Source organism: Tympanuchus pallidicinctus, unplaced genomic scaffold (assembly GCF_026119805.1).
Source record: "Tympanuchus pallidicinctus isolate F22 unplaced genomic scaffold, pur_lepc_1.0 scaffold4, whole genome shotgun sequence".
In the NCBI taxonomy this organism is placed as follows: domain Eukaryota; kingdom Metazoa; phylum Chordata; class Aves; order Galliformes; family Phasianidae; genus Tympanuchus; species Tympanuchus pallidicinctus.
The window spans coordinates 30,207,953-30,220,671 of record NW_026294758.1 but is presented as its reverse complement, the minus strand read 5'-3'; the positions used below and the strand labels follow the sequence as shown (position 1 = coordinate 30,220,671).

At 40.0% G+C, this 12,719-nt stretch overlaps 1 protein-coding gene across 1 annotated transcript in view; it reads right to left on the bottom strand.

The window, feature by feature from the left end:
* Positions 1 to 698: 698 nt before the first annotated feature.
* Positions 699 to 12,719, bottom strand: part of SHB (SH2 domain containing adaptor protein B) — a 71,815-nt gene continuing 59,794 nt past the window's right edge. Inside the window, exon 6 of the mRNA XM_052701203.1 lies at positions 699 to 3,667. Coding sequence (XP_052557163.1) covers positions 3,484 to 3,667 — 184 coding nt within the window. The 3' untranslated portion in view covers positions 699 to 3,483. The remainder of the gene's footprint in view (positions 3,668 to 12,719) is intronic.

Here is a 12,719-nt window from a genome sequence, read left to right as displayed (position 1 = left end):
CTACTGATGTTGCCATCAGTATGCAAACAGTATTTGCATTGACAACCTGCAGAATGACAGCAAGAGAAAGGGCAAACCCTGAACCTCATTGCAATATAGATAAACAGTACATAAATATGTCATTCTCCAACTGTTTTTCCTCAGAACATGGACACAGGCCAAGTTCTTTGAGAAACTGTGTGTTTTGTATCTCTGGGTAACTACAGCCTCCACAGAAGGCTGTACTCAGACAAATCTTAAAAATTTTCCCAGTTATGGAAGGAAACGCAAGGTGCAGTACTGGCCAACAAAACTTCCATTCCCAACGTACAGATGCTCAGGCGTCTTCACCGTGCTGAAATACTCACCAAAACAGAGGCCTAATGAGCACCTCTTTTAAAGACTGCAAAAGATGATTCAGCAGTATTTACACAGAATAAGCAATAATAAACTGGATTCTGTGAGCATCTCCAGCAATTAGACAGCAACATCATTCATACATGCACCTGTGCTGCTTTTGTTGCATCCTTGCAAAGATACACACTGTCCAAAGAATTAGTCAGGGCAGAACCAAGGCATCTGATTTTCTATAGCCCAGCAATAATATTTAGTACACCGTTAAGACATGCAAATACAAGATGTTTTGAAAAGCCAATTCAACTGTTCTGTTCAAAACAATCTGAGTACACATTGACAATTACAGGAAGAAATTGGAGATGTTTATGATTTTTTTAAAATAAACTTTTAATGTGCTATATAGGCATGATCACTACGAGATCGTCCACCCATATTCAATACTACACACCGCAACACACTGCATTTTCAATGTACATTAAAACGTCTGGGAAGAATATTCCTTCACTGGAAAAAATATCATACAATCACTTAAATAAACAAAGACAACATTACAGTGCAAACAAAATCCTGGCTTTATTTATTCTGCAATTACTGAATATTTTCTTTCTAAAAGTTTTTTTTAAAAAATAATTAAAAAACCTACCCACTGACAACCAACATTTTCTGAGATGATTTCCTTTTGCTCAATCATGGTCTGATCCTTGAAGCTGTAGTAAACTGTATACAGATCTGTATGTTGCACATTGACCTGATTTGTGCCAGGCTTGGGATCCCAACCCCAAACCTGCAGACAGCAATAAAGTGGCACTGCTGGCTTCAACAGACTTTTTATCAGCCTGTGTCAAGAAAAATTCAGTACAACAGTCCTCTCCATGAACTAAAGAAGTATAGGTAAGAAAGGGCAAGGTGTTGGTTTACAATTATTTTGCTTTCTGCTCCTAATTGTTAGAGAGTGTAGGGGCTTGCTTTTCCATAAGAGAAGAAAAACAGTTGTAGGACAGCAACAATGGCAGATTCTAAAAAACACACTCTGCCATGGGAAAAAGGCAGTATCACATCCCTTTCACCCAGGAGGCATGTGGGCATTGCCAGAGTCACACAAGCAAAAAAGAAAAAAAAGAGACAGCAGCAGATGCAAGCAATCTGATTCCTAATCTGTGAGAGATCTGCCTTCATGTAGTCCTGCACCAGCAAAAACATGCTGATGTTAAAGTGCTTTTATGCTCCTGCCAATTGGGTGATTTTTATGAGAAGAATGAAGGCAGTAGGGAAATGCAAAGGGTGCAAGGTGAGAACACAAAAACTGGAGTAGTTGTTTCTTGGAGAGGAATGTTGTCTCTTTGTAAACTTCATTGTACAACCCTTCTCTCAGAAAACCAGTAAGAACCTCTGCCTTTGAATTCCATGTGAGACTGGGACAGCTTGACTCATGACTGTTAATATACAGAATGACACTAGGCTCCTCATGTACATATGGTCCGCTCCTGCTCAGACTGTGTTGGATGTCAATAAACAGAACAAGGCAGGTTTAAAAGACAGGCAGCAGAACATTCACCACTGATGACATTATATGTGACTTCCTTCAGGTTCTTATCAGATTAGACAATACAGTGAAGCACTACTTTTACAGGCAGTAAGTGATTATTTCATTACATTTTTTTTCAGATTTGCACTTCTACACATACATAAAAGAGAAGAAAGGAAAGAAAAGCTGAATTAAATAACACACAATTTCACAGTCCTTTTGCAGTCTGTAAAATACCTAAACTGCATGAAACCAGTTTGCTACTAAAACATCTGATAGGTTAATGCACAACACTCTAGATATAGGTGGGAGATGGCACAAAGTGAGGACTACCAGGCTATTGAATCCCCAGTTCCAATTGCTGCACAATTACAGTATTTCACTTATCGCATTCAACGAGCACACAGAGCATGTACCAAATATCTCTCAAGTGAATGGGCACCGAGTTGGCAGGACTGAGGTAGAGAGCAGCTTCTGCAGTGCTTCTTGCTGGCAGTGTATGAAATACAGCAAGGGGAGTTCTGCTCATGGGGAAAATGAACACTGGCCAGAAGGTGTGTGTAGAGGCACCATGTTTTAAGAATATCTTGCACACTGGAAAATTGAATTTCTGCTCTGCTACATACCACTGTTCTCATCTGCACAGCTGTGAAAGCCAGCTTGTGTAATGGCAGTGTAACACACACTTCTGAGTCTGCTACCTCAGTGTGACAACTGTTTGTTTCAGATGAAATAAGCAAGTGAAGATTTTGCCTACAAAAGCCTTTTAGAAGCCTTTGACCACCCTCATGCATAAATACTAACCCACATATTAAAATGACTCATTCTCAACTACTTAAAACATTAGGGTGCAACTTCCCCAAACGATATTAGCCACCTGCATCTAGGAATGAAACTTGCAAATGAAGACAGTAACCCTCATAGATTTATTATTGTACCAAAAAAGAAAAAAAAAAAAAAGGATAAAAATATAGAATAGACTACTTTTTTTTATTATATCCCCTTATTCATAAATAATTGACCATGACGTGCTCTCACAAAACTATTCATTAAGTTTGATGTGCCTAATAACGTTTCCACATTTGACTACCCCAAGAAACACTGGGGTTTAAACTCTGGGCATTAAGAAAACAAAATGCACCAAGCTAAGTGACCACACTGAGCTGCAAGGATTTGCCTGCTATCAGCTCCTTCTCAGGTATACCAAGAACCTCACAGGCAGGTTACTTTTGCACATGGAAAAGCTTCTAAGGGTAGGAAGAGAATAAATGTTGCTGGTGCTTTACTGTTGAGAAGAACTTGATTCAGTTTAAACCCCGGAGAAAGAATGTTTTGTTGGGAAGTATTTGCATTCACAGAGAAGCTCTGGGAAGGCTATCTGTTCTCTCTGTACTAAGGTAAGATTTCTTTCTCTTACACAGAAGCACAGTTTTAGGGGCATGCTGCAGCATAATATTCCCATACACAAAGTCCCATACGCAGTTCTGTAGATGACCCACATGCCCCAGTCTAAAGGCAGTTGCTCTGCATCATAGACTTGAGCGCTGGATTCCAACAATGGATTTAGTGCAACCCTGCTTACCTCTCACCTCCCATCCACAGGAAGGGGTGAGACTAGGATATTAGAGGGTCCGCACAGCCACAGGGTAGAGCAGTGACAAGTGTTCTGCTCCTTTGATAGGAAGCTTTTTTGTAGTGTAGTAATGGATGACTTCAGGAACACTGTCGAAGGGAGGGCTATTCTGACCCAGGATGTATTTTTCTTTGGTTTTCGTCAGTTTCATGTGCATAAAACCTTGACTGCTCCTACAAGAAAAACAAAGTATTAGTTCATGATTTTGTACAGGAGGAGGACAGCACCACAACAGACTCATTCACAATGCAGGGGAATGTCAGAGAACAAGACATTTTCTAAGTGACAGGTCTAAACTACTCCAACACAGTGATTGTTAGTTGCAAACCTTCAGAGGCAGTCCAGCACAAAGGCAAAGCAAGTTTGTTTTACCCTAGAGCTTACCTAGAGGCATGCAAGAGGACAGCCTCTTTCTCCTTCCCTTCCATTTTGCTGTGAGCATTTACTTTTCACAAAACCACCCATCATTTCTCAACAAAAGGTGTCACTTTTTTGTTGTATTGGGTCTATGCAGGTGTATGTAAGTCCCATTCAGATGATACACATCTTGTCCTAGGGAGACCTCTATGCACGGTACACCTTTCCTACCCTACAGCAATTGCCCAGAGTGTGGCCTTGTGCAGGCAGACCTGCTGCCTTCAGCTGGGGAAAATTCCTCAGATCAGCCCTTTACAGAGATCTAGGGCTTAAAAAATTCCATCTGCATTGTGCTTAGTTCTGGCTGTTGGCCTGCCGCCTTCCCGCAGGTGCAAGTCGGTATGAGATTTTGTTGAGGATTTTTTTTTTTTTTACATTCTTAAGGCAAACTAAATACATGTTTTAGCTTAAACGTAATAATAGTTAACTATCAATGCACGAGGCAAAATTCTACCACCATAGGCAGTTCTACAAGGAGTCTGCAAAGATGCACGTCCTGAACTGACTTGAGCAGTGCTCTGGTCCAGTGGTCATAGCTTCAGACCATTTCTTACAAACAAGGGAACATTTGTGCTGCTGGTTTTTCCCTTCACTGCAAAGCAGAGAGGTATGGCAAGAACAAATACTTCTGTTATTATGTTACTCCATCAAAGCTCAGAGATGTTGCTCAGAGAAGCTCTAGTGGTCCCATTTCTCATCAGAAGAATAATTTTCTCGGCAATTTCTCTTTCTTTAGGTAAAACGTGTTTGCGGAGCAAACTGCAATCACAGAGAACTCCCCAGCACTGGTGCATCTCATTAGTGTATGCAGTGTTTGAAAGGAAACATGCAATTCATGCCAATGCTGGATACCATTCATTACCATAACAAAAAGCAATTTTTGATCAAAAGGGCTATGAAATACTGCTAATGAAATTGACCCTAGTAACAAAACCAATCTGCTTCTAAAAAGCAAGATATTTAATAATACATGATGTAATTTTGCAGCTGCTGGTACATACTGCCTGCAGCTAATATGTACCTCTCACAGCTCTTACTTTTTCTGGTAATTGCTTGATGAATTTTTCATGAAAAATACAAGCCACACTCACCCTAGATCAATTCATTTCATAGCAGAATGACTGAAAAATCTTTCATACAAAACTGATATGACCGGAGGTAGAGGGACCACTTTCATCCCACAGAAACGGTAGTCCCCTTAATGTCAACTACATGCAATTCATATTTATAGGATCAAAAATCCATCACTGTTTTCCAAGTCTTCTATTCTAACTCATCAGTATCTCAACACATATACTCTCTTTTCAATCAGACTGCACTATAATTTTTGAGAGGTGTAGACCTGCAATTGTTAAAACTCAGTAATGAAGCAAAATGAACTATTGGGAGTAGAAGGATTAAACTGATTATCAAAGAACCTTTCCCTGCAGTCACTATATCACCATTTATGTCACCACTTAATCACTGTAGCCCTCTTGGACGCTGGCCTCACTTAGCCATTGAAAGATGAATTCCACAAGGCTAACACACCCAGGGATTTTATTTGCCCAAGGCTCTTCTATTAAAACCAATTGCAATTGAAGACCTTTGTGAAACTTCCCAGGTGATTCAACTTTCAACTGGTCGCATGGAGATGAAAAACTGTATTCATTGTTATCTTCCATTATTTTCATTCTTAGCTATCTCCACTAATTATTCAGCAAGACCTCTGACAGTTCTCAATGAAAGCTAGTTTTCTTTCAAAGGTATTTATTAGAAAACTAGTAGGAAATGCTAACCTAGTGTTCTGACTGTTGAAAATTTGGGATTCTGCACCTACATATTTGTCCCCGCTCCCTCCCCTGCTGAAGAAGATATAAAGAAGTCTGGTGTTTAGACAGCCCCAAACCCAGAGTTTCCCCTCCGCAGGTTTTCCCTGAATAGGTTTGAAATGGGGGTAGATCTTATTGTAGTTTCTTGTGAAATAAATACCAACCTCCCAAAAAACAAACAAGCAGAAAACCAAAACAAGAAAACCCCCCTCACATCCATTGTATTTCCTCCCTTGCACTTCTGTGGTTTTGAGTTCTCCCCAAAATAGCATTATTTTTACTCAGTAAAACCCTATTTGAATGCACAGCCCTCAGAAGTAGATTTCTGATGTCCTTCTCTATGAGTAGCTAAGGAGCAGAGGTGCTAGCAGCCACATGAAGCTGATCTCAAAGCTTTGCAATAACAAGAATGCACGTTCACAAAAGAAAAAAGACTAAGAGGAAAGATCAGCATTCAAACAATGAACAGATTTTGCTGATTGCTAGTGTTTGTACGCAACAGTAACCACCACATTTTTAACGATGGAGTGAGTTCTAATTTTTATCCCAGCTGTCCAGAACTCTTTAAGCTGAGCGCTCTTCCAAGATTACTGGCAGATGAAAGCAAAGATCATTAGAAGCTGAATTTTCTGTTTTCAGTATTTTCCTCCCTCCCTTCTTGCTTTCTTTTAAGTTTCCAAAAATTACATTGTGAATCTGTTATCTGCTTTCCTTGCTCCGAGTAAACTAACTGAGACATCATTTGTTGCAGCCAGAAATACCAAGATAGACATTTCCAGTCTTCTAGAATGAAGAACAAATTCACTCGGAAGGAAGTGGTGTGGCAGGTGGGCTGAAAGACCTCTGTAGGTTCTTTCCAGCTGAGCCACTTAATTCCTTGTTGGAACCACGCCCTTGAATTTAGCTCTTCCAAGTGCCGAGGATTTCAAACATGGTTTGAAAGATCTCCATTCAGAGATCACAGGATTGGGATACTGTGCTGTAAACCCTTCCCTTTTTGTTTCCCAAGTCTGCCTTACAGGCTCCCCTCTTCTGACATGCCTCAACTCAAAGAAAATTAAGGCCCATTAGTAACTGGCATGGACAAAATATGTCTACACTTGTTTTACAACACGACTTCTGTTAGACCAGTGACTAGGAATTACAGGAATATAGTTCAGAAAGAAACTTGAAAGTAATATTCCTCCATCATCATCTCCTCCAAACCCTTTCAATTCATGCCTTGATCTTAGTAAATACAGAGGTTACTGAAATGTAAGGTAGAGATGAAGGAAAAGCTCTATGATTGAAGTGGCTGTAAATCAGTTTCTGCTTAGTTTTCTGCAGTGTCATTTGTGTTCACTTGAATTTTACAAGCACAAGCAAAACATGCCCTTGACAATGTATTGTCATGTTTTTGGAATCTGGATTACTCAATTATTTCAGCAACAATAGTTGCTAGAAACTTCCTGGGCTTCCAGAAGTAGAAGTAGAACCTAAAAGGAAACCCCGAATTGAATACATGAACATTGATGAAAGCCAGTGTCTTATGTAGATCTGACATAATCACTTTGCAAGAAAATATGCTGGAACCTTATTTAATTAATGTAACAAATGGTTACTGTGTGACTTCCAAATGTTGCTATGATTTCACAGTGTTTCTTCCAAGTTTTTGTTCAGCTGAGAGTGACAAAACAAAGATAGTGTCAACACAGTGACACTAAGGAAAACAATAATTCCTACCTTATTTCAACCATTCTCATGAGTTTCAAATGCAGAACTGGAGAACTCTTGGATACTGATCCCTGTACCAAACTGCTTTGGACTCTCTGGGGCAGGTGTTTATACAGACACAATACATGATACATGACTAATAGTCACACCTTGTTTAAAATGTTTCACAACTCAACCATAAAACCAAGCGACTTTGAATTAGAGCTTTCCCACACATTTTACCTCAGGTTTTCAAAATCCAGAGAGGATGGGAAAATGGATTGTGCAGACTGCTCATCAGATCGCGCTTTGTTTGATCCTATGCCTGAACTCTGGTAAAAGAACCTTCAGGAAATATTAATTAGGCACTAAACCTAGCATTTTTTTTCCAGAAAATGCTAACAACTATGAAATATTATTCATGTTCACAATCAGGAAAATTGGTCAAGCCTTCTGAATACAGGTTTTGCTGTAGAAAGTGGTGTCTTGTCAGAACAGATTTTCTGCATCAGGGCATTTATAGTGAAATGCCACTCGGGCAAGGAAAAAGGCAACAACATTGCAGCAGCATCAGGAAAAGCATTCTAGCAATGCTGGAAATGAATGCTGTTTCATGTTGTCACTTTGAACAAAACTGACAATGTTTCACTGCAACTTAGAGAAACAAAGAAATGAATTCAAGTCTTTTCTGGACAAACAAAAAACAAACCTGTTGTTTTCCCCCGTATATAAGTGATCAATTGAGCAAGTCACTTACTGGAGAAATCAAATTTCCGACCTGACTACTGTTCCTGTGGCTCAGCTCTGCTTTTTCAAACACGGAACACACAGCATTGTCATCCTGTGTCTAACAGCCATTATCTCCACTGTACAAGCATGTGTCACTTCCTCTGTAAAAAGGGTTTGCAGCACCATGCAGAACAGCACCATGCAAACCAGTACTCTGCAGAAGAGTGCTCTGTTGTGCCCAGGCTCTATTCTCTATAGCAATGCTAATCTGCTGCTAAGAAAGCAGGAATAATGTTTAGCCTGCTGGACTTCTGTAGAAGTGGCAAAATCCTCATCTGCTAACAGCCACCTCCTTGTAATTTCTGTTTAGGCTGAAATCAGACTAGAAATGCATAGAGGGATAAGAATCAGGATTTTCTTATGTTATTACAACTACTGCTTTTCAAGAAGATGTTATGTGTTTTAAATTAACTAAAATGTATAGAGCCCAGGTTAATACAAAAACCAGAACCTACTGTAGAGCTTATGTAATCAGTCTTGAAAAACAGGACCTCTTCTACAAATCAGTCTTACATTTTCACATGCAACAAAAACTCTGCTTTCACTCTCCTAAGCCATTTAAGGAAAACCACAAGTACATCTGTAAGCTCATAGGATTAGGGTTTTAGTAAACAACATCCTCCATGGATGACAAAAAGGCTGAATTCAGCTCTTCTCTCCCACTGAAGGCAATGATTGCACAGAAATTATTTGACAAGAGAGAAAGTAAAGATCATTCCTGGTTTTACTGACACTATGCACATTCAGTTCATTTCTATAATAATCTAAAATTTAGAAGTAGTCACATTTCTCCAAACTGAAAAGAAAAAGTGTAAGGAAGGTGCACACCACTGCAAAGGGCCTTGGCAAAAGGAGACCCCGACTGAAGGAGTTAAACAACCCTAGGAACCTCAAAAAGCTGACAAAAGCCAAGCAATTAAAAAATCACTCAAAAAAATGGCAGAGCATCTTGAAGGTTCTGATGAAACCAGAGTTGAGAATCATATATTTCCTGTGGCCACAACAGTCTCAAAGCCAGCAAATAAACAATGTTAGAGGCAACTGTACTTAGGGTTTTGAGATGAATTTAAATACTGGAATAGATTTTAGGAGGATCAAAAGCTTACGTTAACCTCTTCAGGATATCAAGCTGGAAACCTTTATTACAGTGAATAAGCATACTCAGCTGTACTATTAATTTTGAAATTACCTACCATTTATTCCAGAGAAAATGAGTCCTCACCACCTGTCAGGCAAGCATACTTCAACCACTTTCAGATCTCTAGATCACCCTTTTCCAACATACTTACTATTATCTGGACAGTAATCAGCCATCTAAATCTGCTGGCTGTTTTCATGCATTCTGAGTAGCTCTGTGGAAGTCTGTAGAAATGCACAGTAACAAAGGCACTAGGCAAACCAAACCATACAGGATCTTCCCTCTTCCATTTTTAGAGAAAGTAGTCACCTTTCATCTCTGTCAGCACACACTGCTCAATGTCAAGTTTGTAACCTTTACTTCCTAACGCAAACCAATGCTCAAATACCAGGAAATGTTTTTCACCACTACAGCGTCATTAAAAGATGACTGTTAAATTAAGAATTACAATAGCTGTTAATTGTTGTAACTTCAATTCTATTTCAGCTAAGGCTTACAGCACATCTATACACCTCCAGATGTGTGCTTCCAGCCAGTCCAACTCCCTGTCTGCAGCAGGACCTGCCCATCAGGTTGTTGAGTGTTTTGAACAGGCAGTTTCATAAAACCTGTGAGGATAAACATTTCCTGAACTCTCCAACCCAAGTCTCAGGGCTGCACTGTTCTCACAGGGAAGAAGTTCTTCCCTACATGCAATGAGAACTCCTTACTGAAGCTTGTGACTCACTATCCAACAAACAGCCATATTCTTAGGAACATTCCTGGTAAGGCATTCCAAAGCTCACCACCTCACTTTCTCTTCTGCAGGGCAGCCAGGCTCAGTGCCATGAGCTAAATCTACCGACTCTTCCAGTGACTCTGTCTCTGGACCTGCTCCAGTTTTGACTGGTCTCACAACAGATACAGCTTCATAAGTGTGCACACTAACGTACACACAGTCCATTTTTTGTCCTTTTGCTTGTGCTTTAGCTATTACAGTCCAGCAGGTGGCTGGATTTCATTGAAAAAGACTGAAACTTAAGGCAGCATGTAAATTGAGATTTCCTACTGTTACGTTTCACAGTGCACCTACAAGAGCTCGATGTGCACTGAAGTCATGGCTGAACACCTGAAACACAAGTATGATGGCTCTCCTCTTGCTTCTATACCTCTTCCTGCACTTATTCTACCACTCTAATTGCTAGTAAAAAGCAGACCTTACATAAAGAAGCTTGCAACTGGGCATTTCATTGGCAGCAGTGACACAGTTACCAGGAGTATGGACTTCAAGTTTTCACTAAGCCTTATGCAATTAAAACTGAGTTTAATGAAAGAGTGAGGGAGTATGAGAGGGCCAAGCACTTACAACCATGAAAGAATACACAGAAAACACAAGGAACAATGACAAATGGTGCTCATCAGTCAGTAGTGGAACCAGTGCCATTTAACATCTTCATCAAAATGGGACTGAGTGCACCCTCAGCAAGGTTGTGGACACATCTGAAGGGGGATGCCATTCAGAGAGACTTAAACAGCCCTGCTGAAAAGGACCTGGAGGGACTGATGGATGGCAGCTGGACCTGAGCCAGCAGTGTGCCCTAAGAGCCCAGAAAGCCAACTGCATCTTGGGCTGCACCAAAAACAGTACGGACAGCAAGGTAAGGGAGGTGACCCCGCCCCTTTGCTCTGCACTGGTGAGGTCTCATCTGGAGTACTGAATCCAGAGGTGGAGTCCTCCGTACAGGATAGATGTGGACCTGTTGGAGTGCATCCAGAGGAGGGCCGCAAAAATGACCCTGGGATTAGAGCCCTGTGAGGACAGTCTGAGAGTCTGAATCTGGTAAAGAGAAAGCTCTGGTGGGACCTAATAGCAGCCTTTCAGTAACGAAAGGGGAGATATAAGAAAGAAGGGGACAGAAGCTTTAGCAGGATCTGTTATTATAGGACAAGGGAAAATGAATTCAAAGTAAAGAAGGAGAGATTTAGATTGCATATAAGGAACAAGTTTTTCACATTAAGGGTGGTGAGGCAGTGGGACAGGTTGCCCAGAGAGGTGGTGGGTGCCCCATTCCTGAAGACACTCAAAGCCAGGCTGGATGGGGTTGTGAGCAACCTGATCCAGCTGTAGGTGTCCCTGTTCACTGCAAGGGAGTTGGGCTAGATGATGTTTATGGACCCCTTCCAACTCAAGCAATTCTATGATTCTATAATGTGTGGCTGCTGGAGGAGCTACCAAAGAAGACACAGCTGCCTCATGTCTCTGGATTGTCCAGATCATCCACAGAATGATATCTTTTGCCTCAAACACTTGTCATAATCAAGAAAAAAAAAACCTTGTTCTAACTGAGCTGAGCAACGGATGAATCTACATATTAAAGATCATTTAATGCCTCCAGAGATATCCAATTTTTAATGAATATTCACAATGAATATTCACCAGGTAAACAGCACTTATTTAAAACTACAGCCATTTACACAAACAAAATAAAACAGATGTTTTATCTACAGGTGCATTATAACTTGGAAATGGAGCATCTTCCATGGTTGCTTCATACATGCAGAATAACCGCTTTCGTAACATGAAGCTGACAAACCACTCATGTGTCTGACCTTCTCTAAGACCACAGAACACAGAAAGCTTTCCTAATACCAGAAAATATGGTCTCTAGGGACCTCTCCATTGTACATTTGTTACATTAAATGAAATTGAACAAGTGCTGCTGTCTTTTATCTTTTCAGATATAGGTAATGTTTTTGTAGATTCCCTTTGCCGGATATTGCTGTATTTCAGAAACCCTAAAGCTTGTCTCCTGTTGTCAGAGAGAAGAATACCATAAAATCAAAAACTGTTAAAAAAAAAAAAAAACATAAAATCAAAAGTTTTTTTTTTTCTAATTAAAAAAAAATAAAATCAATCTACAGAATCATATAAAGGTACAGATAGATTTTATATTGCTGTCACCATCTCAGTTATCTCTTCCTTTTTTCAAGTATCAGAAATGTATCGATAGAACTGAAAACAATGCTGGTTTGTAGATGCTGGTTAAGGTCCCTGAGAAGCACAAACACACCAAAAGAACAATGGTGAACATGATTACCTGGGAAAAGCACACAGCACCTAAATAGGCAACTTCTGCCAATAAATGATCTTAGAGACTCACAGCTACAGAATTACTAGAATTTATCTCACCTCACAAAGCAATTCCATATCTCACTCACCTACACATTAGGCACTTCCCCAGTTTTTATGACTAAGTAGAATCACTGTTGTCTAAACAGTAAAAATAGAGAAAACACAGGGTCATCAATGAAGCAATGCAACCACAGAAATCAGAAGTAACTCATATGTAACTTAATAGATTTCCGTATCAGTTTAATCTAATACTGGAAACCTCATTA